At 49.6% G+C, this 15,841-nt stretch overlaps 1 protein-coding gene across 1 annotated transcript; it reads right to left on the bottom strand.

Moving 5' to 3' along the window:
• Nucleotides 1-209: 209 nt before the first annotated feature.
• LOC144894272 (uncharacterized) lies at nt 210-9,184 on the bottom strand. Its single transcript, XM_078786658.1, has 5 exons — nt 7,440-9,184; nt 3,504-3,540; nt 1,245-1,430; nt 672-860; nt 210-465 (listed from the first exon to the last, which is right to left on the bottom strand). Exons 1-5 carry the CDS (start codon nt 7,565-7,567, stop codon nt 238-240), a joined length of 768 nt encoding a protein of 255 aa, XP_078642784.1. The 5' UTR covers nt 7,568-9,184; the 3' UTR covers nt 210-237.
• Between the last annotated feature and the right edge of the window lie 6,657 nt (nt 9,185-15,841).

Genomic DNA, 15,841 nt, shown 5'->3' with positions numbered 1-15,841 from the left:
TTTTTTGAAGTGGACTGAGATCGTTGCTCCCATTCCTCGAACTTCCTCTTCATTTCTTCCACTGCCTTTACAGTTTCGTTGTTTTTCAAGACCACTTCACCCCAGTCGTTGTCTTTAGTTTGAAAATCCGTCTTGAGCTGCGTCACCTGCAAGTGATTAAAACACATCAGCAATCATCACACATCGAGGGAAACATTATCTTATGCTCTTTAGTATCTGTTATTCTGTGGTCAAAGGTCAGACAGTGTGGAGCAAGTCCCACATTGTTCGATAACGGTTGCTTACTTGTTGACGGTACTCAACATCCTGCTGCTCCTGCTTCTTTCGCTGTTCCTGGAGCTGCTGTTCCAATTCAGAACATTTGCTCTCCAGGTGTGAGCGATCCATCAAAAGTGCTTCAATCCGTGAAGTCATCTCATCCAATTGATTATCCGTTGATTTCACCTGCTGAGATAGCAGCTCGACCTGTGCAGCAGAAACATGACAGTGTCACTGACAGGAATGTTTCTGTTTTCTGTTCCACATTCCAATGAATAGTCTTCCATTTGTAAATGTCTCACAAGGAGCACGACCCCTGCAAGGTGTTAAAACTCATTAAATCATGTGGAGGTGAACATGATGTTCACCCCATTGACATCTGTAGTCCCACATGCTTGATAACGGTTCCTTACTTGTTGGAAGCTCTCAACGTTCTTCTGTTGTTCTTCCTCATTCCATTGCTGTTGCTTCTGGAGCTGAAGTTGTACTTTTGGCAACTTGATGGAAACATTTTCGAGTTCGTCTGAAAGGATCTTGTTTTTCACTGTGAACTCATTACCTTGTTCATCCTTCACGTCCAATCGTTGTGAAAGTGCATCAACCTGTGAGGTAGAAACATGACAGTGTCATCGACGAAGTTTCTTGTTTTCTATTCTACATAACCAGAAAGAAACCCAGTGACGGGTTTGAAAGAAAATTCAAGACCACACAGCTCACCATTACGCACTCCTTCTCATCATCAATCAAAAAACATCAATACATTATGGAGGTGTCCCTCTCAAGGCTAAACTAGAATCAACTCTGGTTAAAGGTGGAAGGTTCACATGGAATTTCACAAATTCCAAACAACGGTCTTGCATTTGTAAATGTCTCATTAGCAGCACGACCCCTGCGAGGTGTTCAATCTCATCAGAACACGTGGAGGTGAACATGATGTTCATCATCTTGGCATCTGTAGTCCCACATGCTTGATAACGGTTCCTTACTTGTTGGAAGCTCTCAACGTTCTTCTGTTGTTCTTCCTCATTCCATTGCCGTTGTTTCTGGAGCTGAAGTTGTACTTTTGACAACTTGATGGAAACTTTTTCGAGATCGTCTGAAAGGATCTCGTTTTTCACTGTGAACTGATTGACTTGTTCATCCTTCACGTCCAATCGTGAAAGCAACTCGACCTGTGCAATAGAACACATTGCGTCATGAAGAGATGGAAATAACATAATGAAGAAACATCTCTAAAGACTTGAACGGCACTCGGTAGAGCGCAAACCTCCACCAGGCTGAACAGTTTATGTTTTGTATCCCACTGATAGGCCTGATCTGGATTCGGACCTGCACCAAAATCGAATTGGCTTGCTCTTGTCACTTAACCAACTCGTCCACCAAGTTTCGTCATAACTCGTCCATAACGTTTTTAAATATCAGATTTTTATCGTTTTTCACGCAATCTCTCAATGGTGAAGAATCACTTGGAAATTAAATAATTCTCGTATCCGAATCCACATTCAGACCTTCACCAAAATCGAATCGATTAGTCCATGTCACACACCCAACCGGTCCCCCAAGTTTCGTCCAAATCCGTCCATAACTTTTTGAGATATCGTGCTGTTTGTCAGTTTTAGCATTATCACTCAATGGTGAAGAAGCACTTAAAATTTAAATAATTCTCATATCCAAATCCATATTCAGATCTTCACCAAAATCAAATCGATTAATCCATGTCACACACCCAACCGGTTCCCCAAGTTTCGTCCAAATCAGTCTTTAACTTTCTGAGACATCCTGCTATATGTCGGTTTTGGCCCTATCTCTCAATGGTGAAGAATCACTTTAAAATTTCCACGAGCCAGATCTGAATCTGGATCTTCACCAAAATCTAATCATTTCGTCCTTGTCATATACACTACCTCTCTACCAAATTTCGTTTGAATCCGTACACAACCTTTTGAGATGTCTTCTTCACAAACAAACAAGAAATATGTCGTGTACAGCACGATACTTGCGAAATTCCTAAAATAAGTTGTTGGCCTATGATGACCTCAAAAATAATTTGTGGTTGAATTAATGACCAGATATGCAAACCCACTTCAAGTTTCAAGTTAATCGGTTGAAAAGTGAGGATTTTAGAAATTTGGCCTATGTTGACCTTTTGGCCTATGTTGACCTCAAAAATAGTTGATGATTGGTTTCAATGACCAGATATGCAAATCCTATTTAGATTTCAAGTCAATCGGATTAAAATTGAGGATTTTAGAAATTTGATAAAGTTGGTCGACCTTCGGACTATGTTGACCTTTTGGTCGATTTTGATCTCAAAAATAGTTGATAGAATTCAGTTCACTCACATAAAAATCCTATTCAAATTTAGAGTCAATCTGATGAAAATTGAGGATTAAAAAAAATTGGAAATGGTTGTTGACCTTTGACCTTTTGGCCTATGTTGACCTCAAAAATAGTTGGTGGTTCAATTCAGTTGGCTGATATGAAAATCATGTTCAAATTTCAAGTCAATCAGATGTAAATTGAAGATTTTAGAAACTTTAAAAATAAGTGTTTGACATTTGGCCTATGTTGACCTTGTGATCTATGTTGATCTCAAATATAGTTGGTGGTTGAATTCAGTTCGATGATATGAAAATCCTATTCAAATTTCAAGACAATTGGATGGAAATTGGGGATTTTAGAAATTTGGCCTATGTTGACCTTTTGGCTAATGTTAACCATTTGGCCGATGTTGACCTCAAAAATACTTGGTAGTTGAATTCAGTGACCATATGTGCAAATCCTCTTCAAATTTCAAGTCAATTGGATGAAAATTGAGAATTTTAGAAATTTGACAAAGTTGGTGACCTTTGGCCTTTGTTGACCTATTGACCCCAAAAACAATAGGCTTCTTGCTTATGACAAACTCTACCATTTGGTGAAGTTTCGTGAATATCGGTTGAAAATTGTGATCTGTAGGTGATTGACAGACATTCAAACAGACAGACAGACAGACAAACAGACAGACTAACGCACAAGACCAACCAATATATTAATGAGAAATCTTCGATTTTCGCAAGTAACAAACAAACAGACAGGGGTGAAAACAACCTCCATGCACCTTCGTGGTGGAGGTAATAATAATTTTTCAAATGGAAGCAAAGATAATGATAATTAGTGGAATTTAGTGGATTCAACTCTCCTTGTTGCATCTCTGAAACTTCCTTTTGTTGAAAGTTCTCCAGCAATGGCCGCTCTTTGCTTACCTTTTTTTTTTGTTCGTACTTCCGGCCACATTCAAAACTGCAGAAACAAAGACAAAGCTTGTGAGTTCGAGAAAAAAAGTATGATTTTCAAAAGATGAAGAGCATGTTCCATTGTTATCGGATATAAAACATTGAGCTTGCAGGTAAGCCCAGTGTTGGCTTTACAGTTAAGATAACTGGCTGAAGATCTTAGGGTAATGAGTTCCAGACCCCTGTTGAACCGTTAAATAGCACCAGGTGTGAGACTCAGCCTGTCATCCTTCCAAGGTCGGTAAAATAAGTACCGTACCCGATTACTGGAAACAGGGGGCACTGCATCAGTGGCATAGGTGCACTCCCAGCAATGATGCAACCAACACCCACAGGCTGCATACAAAAGAATAACAAGAAGAAAAAGACATAAAATGTCATAGCTCCCGTGCTTTTACTAATGTTGCTGTACAGAGTTGAAGGTCGCCAGTCAGCCACCTTTGATCGAATTACAAACCAAGATGTTCTACATATGTATTCTCTCATATATTGTCTTTGTACCGAGTTTGAAGAAAATCGGTCCACGCATGTCAAGAAATGGTTGGGGACACGTTTAAGAAGCAAAATGGCTGCAAGTCGGCCATTTTGGATCTGATCTTGAAAAATAAATGACAGGCACATGGAAGCCATCATTCATGATATGTGTGCCAAGTTTGAACTACATCGGTAAATTCAAGTCCGAGAAATGGTTGGGGACGTGTTCAGCATCGGGTTTTTTACAACTAAAATGGCCGCCAGTTGGCCATCTTTGTTCACATCGCCAAACAAAATGATGTGCACATGGATACCATGATGTATTGTTTTTGTGTCAAGTATGAACAAAATCGGTCCACACCCTTCCGAGATATGGTTGCAGACGGACGGACAGATGGATTGATGGACGAGACCGAATCCATAACCCCCATTTTGGACGAAGTCCAGCAGGGGCTAATGAAGCTCTTATCTCCCTCTGAAGGCTCAAACTTCATTATGAGCAGTTGAAGGTTTCACCAAAATAATTGTTCCTGCTCTTCCTCATCCGTTTTCCTCATTTACTCTTCCTTGCTTTTCCTCTTCCAAAATAATAAACCGAGGCCATTATTGTTAATTAAGCCAAAAATTATCTGAAACAGAGAGGATCTGTTCAGGTGGCTGGTAGGATGGCTTCGAGGTAAGCACACTCACCTCCTAGCTCTCTCTCTTTCAATCTGTGTGCCGTCCCTTGGATGGATGTTAAACTGGGCGTCCCGTCTACCGGCATTCGTTGGTGGACGGTAAAGATCCCATGGTATCCTTAATGAAGAGCGGACATCCCCCGGCTAACCCCATCATAATGTTGGAATAATAGTGCCCATTATAAGAAGAAATGGAGAAGACAGGATTTATTCAGGAGAGTGATCTGAGGGAGTATTCTGATGAAAGACAGAATGATAGTGTTGTGGAAGTGGTTCATAGGGGTTAATATTAAAAGCTGAGTAATAGTTATTTACATATTGTATGTGTTAGCATAAGAGTGAGGCAATTATGCATCGATATTTGTGTAGAAAGCTGTAGCCTTCCCTCCTCATGTTTTTTTTTTTGTTTGTTTGTTTTGTTGTAAACAAGATCGAGGCTTGTGTGAGAGCGAACACCAATCACAAAAAAAAAAGGATCACACAAAACATACAATAATGGGAGCGGGAGACAATATGGGGAGAGAGAGGGAACCACACAAGCACAACAGCAGAGAACAGGGACATCAGGAGATGTGGGGAGGGGGAGGGGAGGGGGTGGGAGACGTATAAAACACATGCACACTGCGAGGACTTCCAGGAAAGAAGTTGGCATTTCAAAAAAGTGGATCTGGGGTGAATTAACGGGGGTAGAAAAGATCAAGGTTTTGGATGGGTGAAGATAAGAAATGGTGGTGAACAGCTGTTTTAAAGACCTGGAGGGAAGAGTGGGGTTGAAGGGAGTGAGGGAGTTTGTTCCAGAGGCGGGAGAAAAGAGGAATGAAAGATGAAGGTGAGCAGAGAGTCTTGATTTTGGCAATTTCACCAGAAGAGGGTTGCTATCAGATCTTGTGCGACCTGCAGGAATATTTGGGGGACAGAGCACAGAGAGAGCTGGGGGAGCTAACCTGGATAGGAATCGGTAGAAGACAGAAAGACCACCAACCTGCCTGCGGTGAGTGAGTGAAAGGCCCTCACAATCGGCTTCATCGCGGGAGATTCCAATGATTCTGAAAGCTTTGGTTTCAACAGCGTGAAGCCGAGCTAGGTGTGAGGCAGGAGCACCAGCCCAGAGGGGAGAGCAGTATTCCATTGAGCTGCAGATGAAAGCCTTGTATGTGCTGAGGAGCTCAGGTGTGCCAAGGAAGGACTTCACACGACGGAGGATGCCCAGTCGGCGACTGGCTTTGGAGGCCAGCTAGGAAATGTGGTTTTCCCAGGAAAGATCATGGCAGATAGTGAGACCCAAAAGATTGAGCGACAGAACTTCTTGGAGAGGATTGTTGAGATGGGAGGGTTGTCCAGTTGGTCTTTTCGGAGAGACAAAGCAAGAGTGTGAGATTTGTCAGGATTGAAAGACATGTTCCACTTGTTTGACCAGTCTGTGATTTTGTCCAGGTCTGCAGAGAGTGAGGAAGCTGCAGACTGCCGATCTGAGGGATTAAAATTGCTTTTCCCTTAAATTCCTGATTAATGTACTTTCCTTTGTAATCTGTCCGACATGTGTTTTAAGAGAGAATTCTGCCTCACACAGGCACAGGTTTTGGTGGGAGGGTGAGTCCCGGATATTTTCCCTGAACACTTGAGGATGGGTCAAGAGGCTCAGGGAAGGGGCTCCCCCCCTGATTAATGGCTAAACGACCAATATGTGCCACAGGGTGTAGCCAAGTGACGGAATATAGTGGGGCGTGCACCAAAGGGATAAAGATGGGTGCAATGCAAAAGGTGGCCGGAAGGATATGCACCTTGGTCTACGTTGTGGAAGCTTTTCTCTTTGTGCACGGTCTCACTTCAGACACATCCTGCCACATCAGCACTTCCCCACCCGAAGCCTGCAGTCCTGCCTGTAATCTCCTGAGGTCTCACCTGCAGCTCTCCTCCATCGTGCCTGCATGAATACGATCTGACCTCGGCACAAGACCTAACTTTCTCCCCGCCATCTCACATCTTTCCCTCTGGGACTTGCTGTACTCGAACAAGCACATCGATGGTATTTTCAGTCTAGTCTTGGTGTGTCTTGAGGTCTTATCGTTAGCTAATCATGGACCTATCGTACGACCCCCCATGCATGTGGTGTATAATAGTTGTATTGTAATTGTACAGCCATTGATTATTTTGTTATCCCTCCCCTGTTGTTTAAGAGACTTTGCAAAGTAACTGGGTCTCTGTCAAGTGATTTGAGCTGCCCTGATCATAAGCCACAGCATGGCTCTTGGTCATCCGTGAAAAGACCGATTGTGTTCAGGAGCGACTGGCGTCCCATACAAAATGTACCCCCGCATCCGGCGCAGCAAAACTGCTCATGCCGCCAATCAGTGCTGGGCACGAGGAACGTACCAGCACGTTGCTCTACCGGCTCAACCATTTCACCAAAGTGCGGTGGAGAGGCATCTAAGCCCTCCACTCTCGTCGGGGCGTCTGAACCGGCATGACCACTTTAATCGTGGTTCGTCGGGATTCGGACAAGGAACTGGCCCGGTCCAGCCGATTGTAACATTATTTCATGTTTCCACGACAGGTTTGACTGGTGACTGAATGGCACCTTTCAAGGAGGTCCATGATCTGGTACTTCCTGTTGTCACTGGACCAGACCTTCGTTTGTCAGACTTGATTATTCGTAAGAATTTTATGTAACTCGTTTCAAATTTCCAAGCTATCTTGTCCCCTTGGATGAAGGCATTGTAAATATTGATGAAAAGTCACTCGTGTTCTTTACCAGTGCTTGCAGGGCTTCTTTTTCCGGTGTCTATTCTTCCTGAACCAACACCATGGTCCAAATGAAATTACCCATATTAATAATAATAGGGCAGATGCGATGAACGCGACATCGCAAATCTTGGGCATCACTCCTTCCTCGACAGCATGATTCTGGAAAATCCATGGAAAATAGACAAGGGCAGGTACAAGACAAAAGTTTATTTCATTTGAAATTAAACTAAACAATTTTTTTACAACTAGTACACCCGCTCATTCCGGCAGCAGAAAAAAGGGTTATTCCTCTTTGGGGTATGTAGATTGCAGTAGATCTATGGTCGGATCTCAAGAACATTGGGTGTGTGTTCATTTACCAAGCTTCTTGTGAAGAGATCGCCAAATGGTTTAAGCATTTGAGCAAGCACTCCATTCAAAACCGTTAAGGAATGGCTGGCTTGGCAAGCGCTAGCTAGCTGCTTGATAAAGGAGCACACACAACCCGAGCTTGTCCCTTTCAGTTTCGTATCAAACAGCAGGAGCAAGTTTCAAAAGTTCGCCACGAAAAATGCCACGGCAGAGGCAGAAAGGGCCATGTTATTAACCCCACATATGTGGGTTATATAGAGCACAGTAGATCTTTGCTCAGTTCTGCAAGTAAACCTAACTTCACGGATGTCGGGATTCCTCCAAATTCCTTCATTTAGTGTTACAAAGAGCATTAGCGACTGTTTAAAAAGCTAAGCATATATGTTTGAGGTTTATAATATTTTTACTCCCTGTAGAAGCTGTTGCTCCCACGGAAATGCCATTATAACTACTAGTACCGACTGCAAAGCCGCAATGAGCCGGCGAAGCCAAAGCCTCTTGCCACTATTTTACCCATCACTATGGTATCAGTAGGTTAGGTAGTTGGTAGTAGGTAGGTGTAGTAGGTACCGTACCTGGTAAGACTTGGTAAAAGAGAAGAGCAGACAGTCCTCCCCAATACCTGCATACCTCTTGCCACTATTTTACCCATCACCATGGCATCAGTAGGTTAGGTAGTTGGTAGTAGGTAGGCAGGTAGTTGGTCGTAGGTAGGTGTAGTAGGTACCGTACCTGGTAAGACTTGGTAAAAGAGAAGAGTTATCACGAATTAGCTTGGGTACCCAAGACTTGGGTACATTTATGTCGTGGTTAAGCATAAACGTCGTCCTTCATGCCACATCTGATAGGTCGGTGTGGCGATGAAGAATGGAGGCGAAACATTGTTCCTCGTTTTGGCTTTGACCGAGTGACATGGCGGGCGTTTTGCAGAATCGAGTCGAAAAACACGTTGTTCAAGTGCTCGTACTTTTTCGCTGTGCAGTAAGCGAGTGCCTTGATACGTTTCACAGTGCCCAAAGCAATGACGATTTAGCTTAGGAAATTTGAGCATATGATGAGAACTATTTCGAGCAGCATATGCTTACGCGTGATTCGGTTGTTTTGCACCAACCTCGTTCCAGGCGTCGCAGTGATTAATTCGGTGAAGAATTCCGTCTCAACTTCGGATATTTCCGTCCGTGAAAAACTATCCGTATTTCTAAACTAAATATGTAAACTGCTTTTACCGTATTTCTGGCCTTGAAAAACTATCCCATACGGCCGCGAGATTTCTAAAAAATAATTTTTCGTCAATGTGAGAATATTTGACGCCGTTTTCACCGTCCGAAACGCGTAATAAGCTTGTAAAAAAATATTTTTTCAAATGCTCGAATCTCATTGGTTCTGGTCTTTGATGACGATTTTCGTTGAAGATAACGAGGTTGGTCTTAACGTATTTTAATTACTAATGAGAGGTTTCATTAGATTATGAATCAAAGAACGACGGGTGAAACAAAGTCCTATTGAACTTTTTCGCAATTGTTTTATGCAAACTTCCGCATCCGGTCGATGGCGCCCATCATTGAGCGCTTTCATTTTAGAAATATTCTTGCAAATGCTCGACTCTCATTGGGTCCGGTCTTTGGTGACGTGTTTTGTTGAAGATAACCAGGCCCGTGCGGGCCGATGTTGGTCTTAAATTATTTTATTAATACATCGGAGGTGCATAAGATTGTGAATCAAACGACGACGGGTGAAAGAAACTCCTAATGAACGTTTTAAATTTGTTATGCATACTTCCGCCTCCGCAAGATGGCTGCGCCCACTGCCCTTCGGATTCTCGAGCCAAGGCATAATCAGGTTTTCAACATAATACGTACTCGTTTATTGACAACACCGGCTTCGCCGGCTATTAGTATAAATACCTTGGGGGAAGTGGGACATTATTAGTAATAATATTGTTTTGTAATAACATGAACAATATGCAATTATCATTAATTTTGTTATTAAAAGCGTCTTTGGAAAAACTCTGCATTGAATCTTCTTCTTTGCACGAACGCCATGATAAAGCTAATTTAACATTGATATACACCTCAACACTTACCCCATTGACGGCAATGGCGGGGAAAACCCGCTCGGGGAAGAAACTCCCCTTGGGGAAGGGGGCAAATGAATGAGCTACAACCTTCATTATGTAACCCTTCGTCATCCTGTCAAGTTTGGTTGTGATTGGATAAGTAACGACGGAATGTATTGGCGTCAAACATTCATCAGACAGACAGACAGACATGAAATGGCGTATTTTAGAATGCTTATTTTACGAAATCCCTTTTTAAAGACAACTCTTGGAATCTTCGATTTCTCCAAAAAGTGCTTTCAGATAACATAGCCAATGTGAGAGGATTGGCCAATCAGTGGGACCTCATGAGATACCAGTGGAAGTATGGACCTGCCTCGGTGAATATGAGGTTCAGGTGTCCAATAAACGGTTTAACTGTTATTATATGAGAGGAAATTCCAAAGGAATGGAGGGAAAGCATTCCAGTTTCTATATTTAATCGTCCAGTTGAGGATAATAGAATATATTTTGAGAAAACGTACCAAACTGATCATGAAAAATGTAGCAAACAAATATTTGAATCACACCTGATGGTTCACTCACACCTTCCACGGCTATTTCGACCAATCGAATTCCCTCTCGAATCAAAAAACAAGACAAGTCAACGTGGAATTCAGCACCTCGCACCTCATGTTAGCTCTTCCAATCCATCAAACAAAACGGTATTTACACCTTATTATCTCTTACAATCCTACTTACCTGCTGCCATGGTCGGAATGTCACTGAAGAAACAAAAATGAAAATGGCGGCTTGAAGTAACATCGTCACTCGGGAACACCAACTCACGAAATGAGAATTTCCATTGTGGCCTCGAACAAGCAATCACCCTGACGTCACAATACACCAACGGACCGTGGCCCCACCCCCTAATTTGCATCTCTTACGTTGATCGTCCCGATCTTCACGTGTATAATTATTTATTTATTTTTGCTCCGATTAATCTCTTTCGGTGAGAACCACGTGACCCAGTATTTATGAACAACGCGGTCTTTGTTCCTCCAAATCTTTTAGACGAACTAGGACACTAGGACAGGAACGAGGACAAGGTGCTTGCAGAGTGAGTAATGGTGCACGGTATTATTCGTTTATGTATCTTTGTGACAAGTTTGAAACATCCAGGCAATACCCTTGGCGCTCACCTGGTAAAATAAACAGTATACTGTGGCGGACACGAAAGCCCACTGGCGTGGTGACATCATTCCACGCACCAAGTGGGCGGCGGCCACGCCCGAGAGAGAGGCGTGGCCTCAAGATATACACGGGGTGCGCAGCCCGGAGCAGCTCGGTGCTGCAGTTTGAGTACTTTCAATAAAGACTCTTTTATGAACCGCGTTGTCCGCTTGCTCCTTGCGTAAGCATTAGCGCGCGCAGCATCGCGCTTCATATGGTGACCTCGACGTTGGATCTGCCGTAGCGATCCTTCCGAACACGACGCCATTACAATGGCAAACAACAACGCAATGTCGATTAAACTTCCCGAATTTTGGGAGGCCCAGGCCGAAGTCTGGTTCGTCCAAGCCGAAGCCCAATTTCAGCTTCGGCGCCTCACCGGCGACGACACGCACTACTGCCACGTCGTCGCCTCCCTCGGGCCCGGCACGGTCGCTCGAGTTGTGTCCGTCCTTCGCCACCCACCGGACGGCCTCAAGTATGAGGCACTCAAGCGGCTACTCCTAGCCACGTTCGGCCTCACGGACGACGCACGGGCCGACCGCCTCCTGGATCTCCCCGAGCTCGGCGACACGCGCCCGTCGGTCCGAATGGACCATATGCTGTCACTGTTGGGCGACGAAGCCCCCGGTTCTCTATTCCGGGCGCTTTTCCGCCAACTTCCAGCGCAGGTTCGCCTCGCGTTGGCCGGGACCGTGCTAACGGAACCCCGAGCATTGGCAGCCGAGGCGGACAGGTACTTCGCGGCTTCGGATACGCGGGCGAGAGTCGGTGCGGCCGTCACGGACCTCGAGGCTGATGCTGCTGATGATGCTGATCCACAGCATCAGCTTACACAGCATACGCAGCATGCTAATACGCACCTCGTGACCACCGCCACGCCCCGCCCACCGCCGCGGCGAAAACCGCCACCGCGGGGAAAACCGCCAACTCCACCGGCCTGGCGGAGCCAGCCGCACTCCTCCAGCTCCACCACCTGGTGCTGGTTCCACGCCAAGTTCGGCCACGAGGCTCGGCAGTGTCATCCGCCATGTTCCTTCAACAGGTTGGGAAACGCCCGGGCCGGCGCTCAATAGTGGCGATGAGCGCCGGCCGTTCGAGCAGCCTGCTGTTCATAACGGACACCTTATCCGGGCGCCGTTACCTGTGCGACACAGGAGCGCAGGTGAGTGTCGTTCCCGCCGGTACATCAGACAAGCATGCCGCGGGCGGGGACCCCGCGCTGCTTGCCGCGAACGGGACGCCCATCCGTACATACGGAAAACGCTGCCTCTCTCTGCTGTTCGGAGGGCAGGTTTTCCGATGGACGTTCGTCACCGCCGACGTGCCCACGGCACTGCTTGGCGCGGACTTCCTGTGCGCTAATGGGCTCCTGGTCAACGTAAAGCGCAGACGTCTTGTCCAGGCTGAGACGTTCAGCTCACTCGCTTGCGTGCTGCCCAGCTCGTCGAGCAGCTCAACGAGCGGCTCGCCGAGCGGCTTGCCAAGCGGCTTGCCGAACGGTTCGGTTCCGGCCACGTTGATCTGTACGCTTCCGGCAGCGGACGAATTCACCCGCCTCCTCGCCGGCTTCCCGGCCCTCATGCGGCCCACCTTCTCGGCGGGGGCCGTCAAGCACGGGGTGGCCCATCACATCTGCACCGTCGGGCCACCGGTCTACGCCGGGCACGCCGCCTCGAGCCGACGAAGCTGGCGGTGGCAAAAGCGGGGTTCGCTACCCTGGAGCGACTCGGCATCGTTCGGTGCTCGGAGAGTGCTTGGGCGTCGCCGCTGCACATCGTGCCGAAGCCCGGCGGGGGATGGCGACCGTGCGGGGACTATCGCCGTCTCAATGACGCCACCACTCCCGACCGCTACCCCGTCCCCCACATTCAGGACTATTCCGCCCGTTTGGTGGGCATGTCCTTCTTCTCGAAGGTGGACCTCATACGCGGCTACCATCAGGTCCCCGTCAGGCCGGAGGACGTCCCGAAGACGGCGGTCATCACGCCATTCGGACTCTTCGAGTTCCTGCGGATGCCCTATGGTCTGAAGAATGCAGCTCAGGCGTTCCAGCGACTGATGGACAGCGTCCTGCGTGACTTGGATTTTGTCTACGTCTACCTGGACGATATCCTCGTCGCCAGCGCGTCCCGCGAAGAGCACCTACGCCACCTCCGCACGCTCTTCGAACGCCTGGGCCAGCATGGCCTGATTGTGAACCCCGCAAAGTGCCGGTTCGGCGTCGCCGTAATCGATTTTCTGGGGCACCGTGTCACCAGGCACGGAGCCGTCCCCCTGACGGCCAAGGTGGAGGCGGTGAAGGGGTTTTCGCGCCCCCGCACGATCAGAGGGCTGCAGGAGTTCCTGGGCATGGTGAACTTTTACCATCGGTTCCTGCCCCGTATCGCCCAGCTCCTGCGCCCCCTGCACGAAGCTCTGCGAGGTAAGCCGGGCAAAGGCGACGTTACCTGGACCGAGCAGATGGACACGGTGTTCACGGGCGCGAAGCTCGCCTTGGCTAATGCCACCATGCTCGCGCACCCGGCGCCCGATGCACCGATCGCCCTCACCACCGACGCCTCGGACTACGCGGTGGGCGCGGTGCACGAGCAATGGGTGCGTGGAGCTTGGCAACCACTGGCGTTCTTTAGCCGGCAGCTTCGCCCGCCCGAACGCCGTTACAGTACCTTCGACCGCGAGTTGCTCGGGCTTCACTTGGCGGTCAGGTACTTCCGCCATCTGCTCGAGGGCCGTGCGTTCACGGCCTTCCTCGACCACAAGCCGCTGATCTTCGCGATGGGCAAGGTCACCGAGCCGTGGTCGGCCCGGCAGCAGCGTCGCCTCTCGGCCGTGTCCGAGTACACGACGGACATCCGGCACGTCGCGGGGAAGGACAACCCGGTGGCGGATTGCCTTTCCCGGGCCGTCGCCCACGCAGTCCACCTCGGCATCGACTATGCCCGGATGGCAGCGGACCAGGCCGCTGACCCCGACGTCCAGGCCTTGCGGACCGCCGTCACGGGCCTCCGCGTCACCGAGGTGCCGTTCGACAGCGCGGGCGCGGCCCTCTTGTGCGACGTCTCCCTCGGGCGGCCTCGCCCCATCGTGCCCGCGGACTGGCAGCGCCAGGTGTTTGACGCCATCCATGGCCTGTCCCACCCGGGCGCGAGGGCCTCCCAAAGGTTGATCGCTGACAAGTTCGTCTGGCATAGCCTCCGGAAGGCCGTCCGCGGCTGGGCCAGGACGTGCCTCGCGTGCCAGCGCGCCAAGGTGCACCGGCACACCCAGGCCCCGTTGGCCCCGTTCACGGTGCCGGAACGCCGGTTTGACCACGTCCACGTGGACCTGGTGGGACCTCTGCCTCCCTCGCAGGGTTTCACCCACGTCCTCACCATGGTGGACCGCACCACCCGGTGGCCGGAGGCCATGCCCTTGGCGTCGTCGACGGCGGCGGACGTCGCGCAGGCTTTCATCGCCACCTGGGTCACCCGGTTCGGCGCCCCCTCAGACATCTCGTCCGACCGCGACCCCCAGTTCACCTCGGAGCTCTGGGTGGCGGTCGCGCAGGGGCTCGGGGTCCGGCTGCACCGAACCACGGCCTACCACCCCCAGGCTAACGGCCTGTGTGAGCGATTTCACCGCTCATTGAAGGCCGCGCTCCGGGCCACCCTCCGCGACGGCGGCTGGGTCGACAGGCTCCCCTGGGTCCTGCTGGGCCTCCGGACGGCGCCCAAGGAGGACCTGCGCGCATCCGCGGCGGAGGTGGTCTTCGGGCAACCGCTGCGGGTGCCGGGCGAGTTCCTCCCCGACTCCACGGCACCATGGTCTGCGGCACAGCAGCGCTCCGCTCTGCAAGAGACCGCCCAGAGGTTTGCCCCGGTGCCAACGGCATGCCACGGGCACCCACCGACGCACGTCGCCCCAGAGCTTCGCACGGCGGAGTACGTCTTCGTCTGCCACGATGCCCACCGGACACCACTGCGGCCCCCGTACGACGGGCCTTTCCGCGTGCTGGAGTTCGGGGCAAAGCACTTCACCCTGGACATCGGCGGTACTCCTGACCGCGTTTCTGTAGACCGCCTCAAGCCGGCCCACCTCGACGTGGACCATCCACCGCCAGTGGCCCGATCCCCGCGTCGGGGCCGCCCCCCTGCGGGCGGACCCCCGGCACCGCCCAGCCACGCCGCCACGCCACCCCCCGGTCCTGCACCCATCCCAGGGGCAACCAGAGGCATCCCACCTGGCATCCCTGCACCCCGGACGCCGCCGATCGCCAGGGGGCGCTTCCGCCGGGTCATCCGTTTGCCCCGCAAACTGGCCCTCCATGTGCGCGGGAATTCTGGGGGGGGCGCGTGTGGCGGACACGAAAGCCCACTGGCGTGGTGACATCATTCCGCGCACCAAGTGGGCGGCGGCCACGTCCTAGAGAGAGGCGTGGCCTCAAGATATACACGGGGTGCGCAGCCCGGAGCAGCTCGGTGCTGCAGTTTGAGTACTTTCAATAAAGACTCTTTTATGAACCGCGTTGTCCGCTTGCTCCTTGCGTAAGCATTAGCACGCAGCATCGCGCTTCATAGGAAGGTATTTTAAACCAATTTCAATGGTTGCGAGAAGACAGGGCAGCATGTCGAATCATACTAACATAATCATAAGACTTCAAAGAAACAAACAAAAAAAATACCTATTTTGGGGGGGGCAACTCTCCCTCCCCCCACCCTCTCCCACCCCATGTCCCTCTTCAGACGGATGGACTAATGGACGGACTGATTGACGGGCGGACTGACGGTCTGACGGACTGATGGGCTGAC

This window comes from Myxine glutinosa, chromosome 11 (assembly GCF_964187855.1).
Source record: "Myxine glutinosa chromosome 11, kmMyxGlut1.1, whole genome shotgun sequence".
In the NCBI taxonomy this organism is placed as follows: Eukaryota; Metazoa; Chordata; class Myxini; order Myxiniformes; family Myxinidae; genus Myxine; species Myxine glutinosa.
The sequence above is the reverse complement of the archived record's forward strand: the minus strand, read 5'-3'. Positions and strand labels throughout refer to the sequence as shown.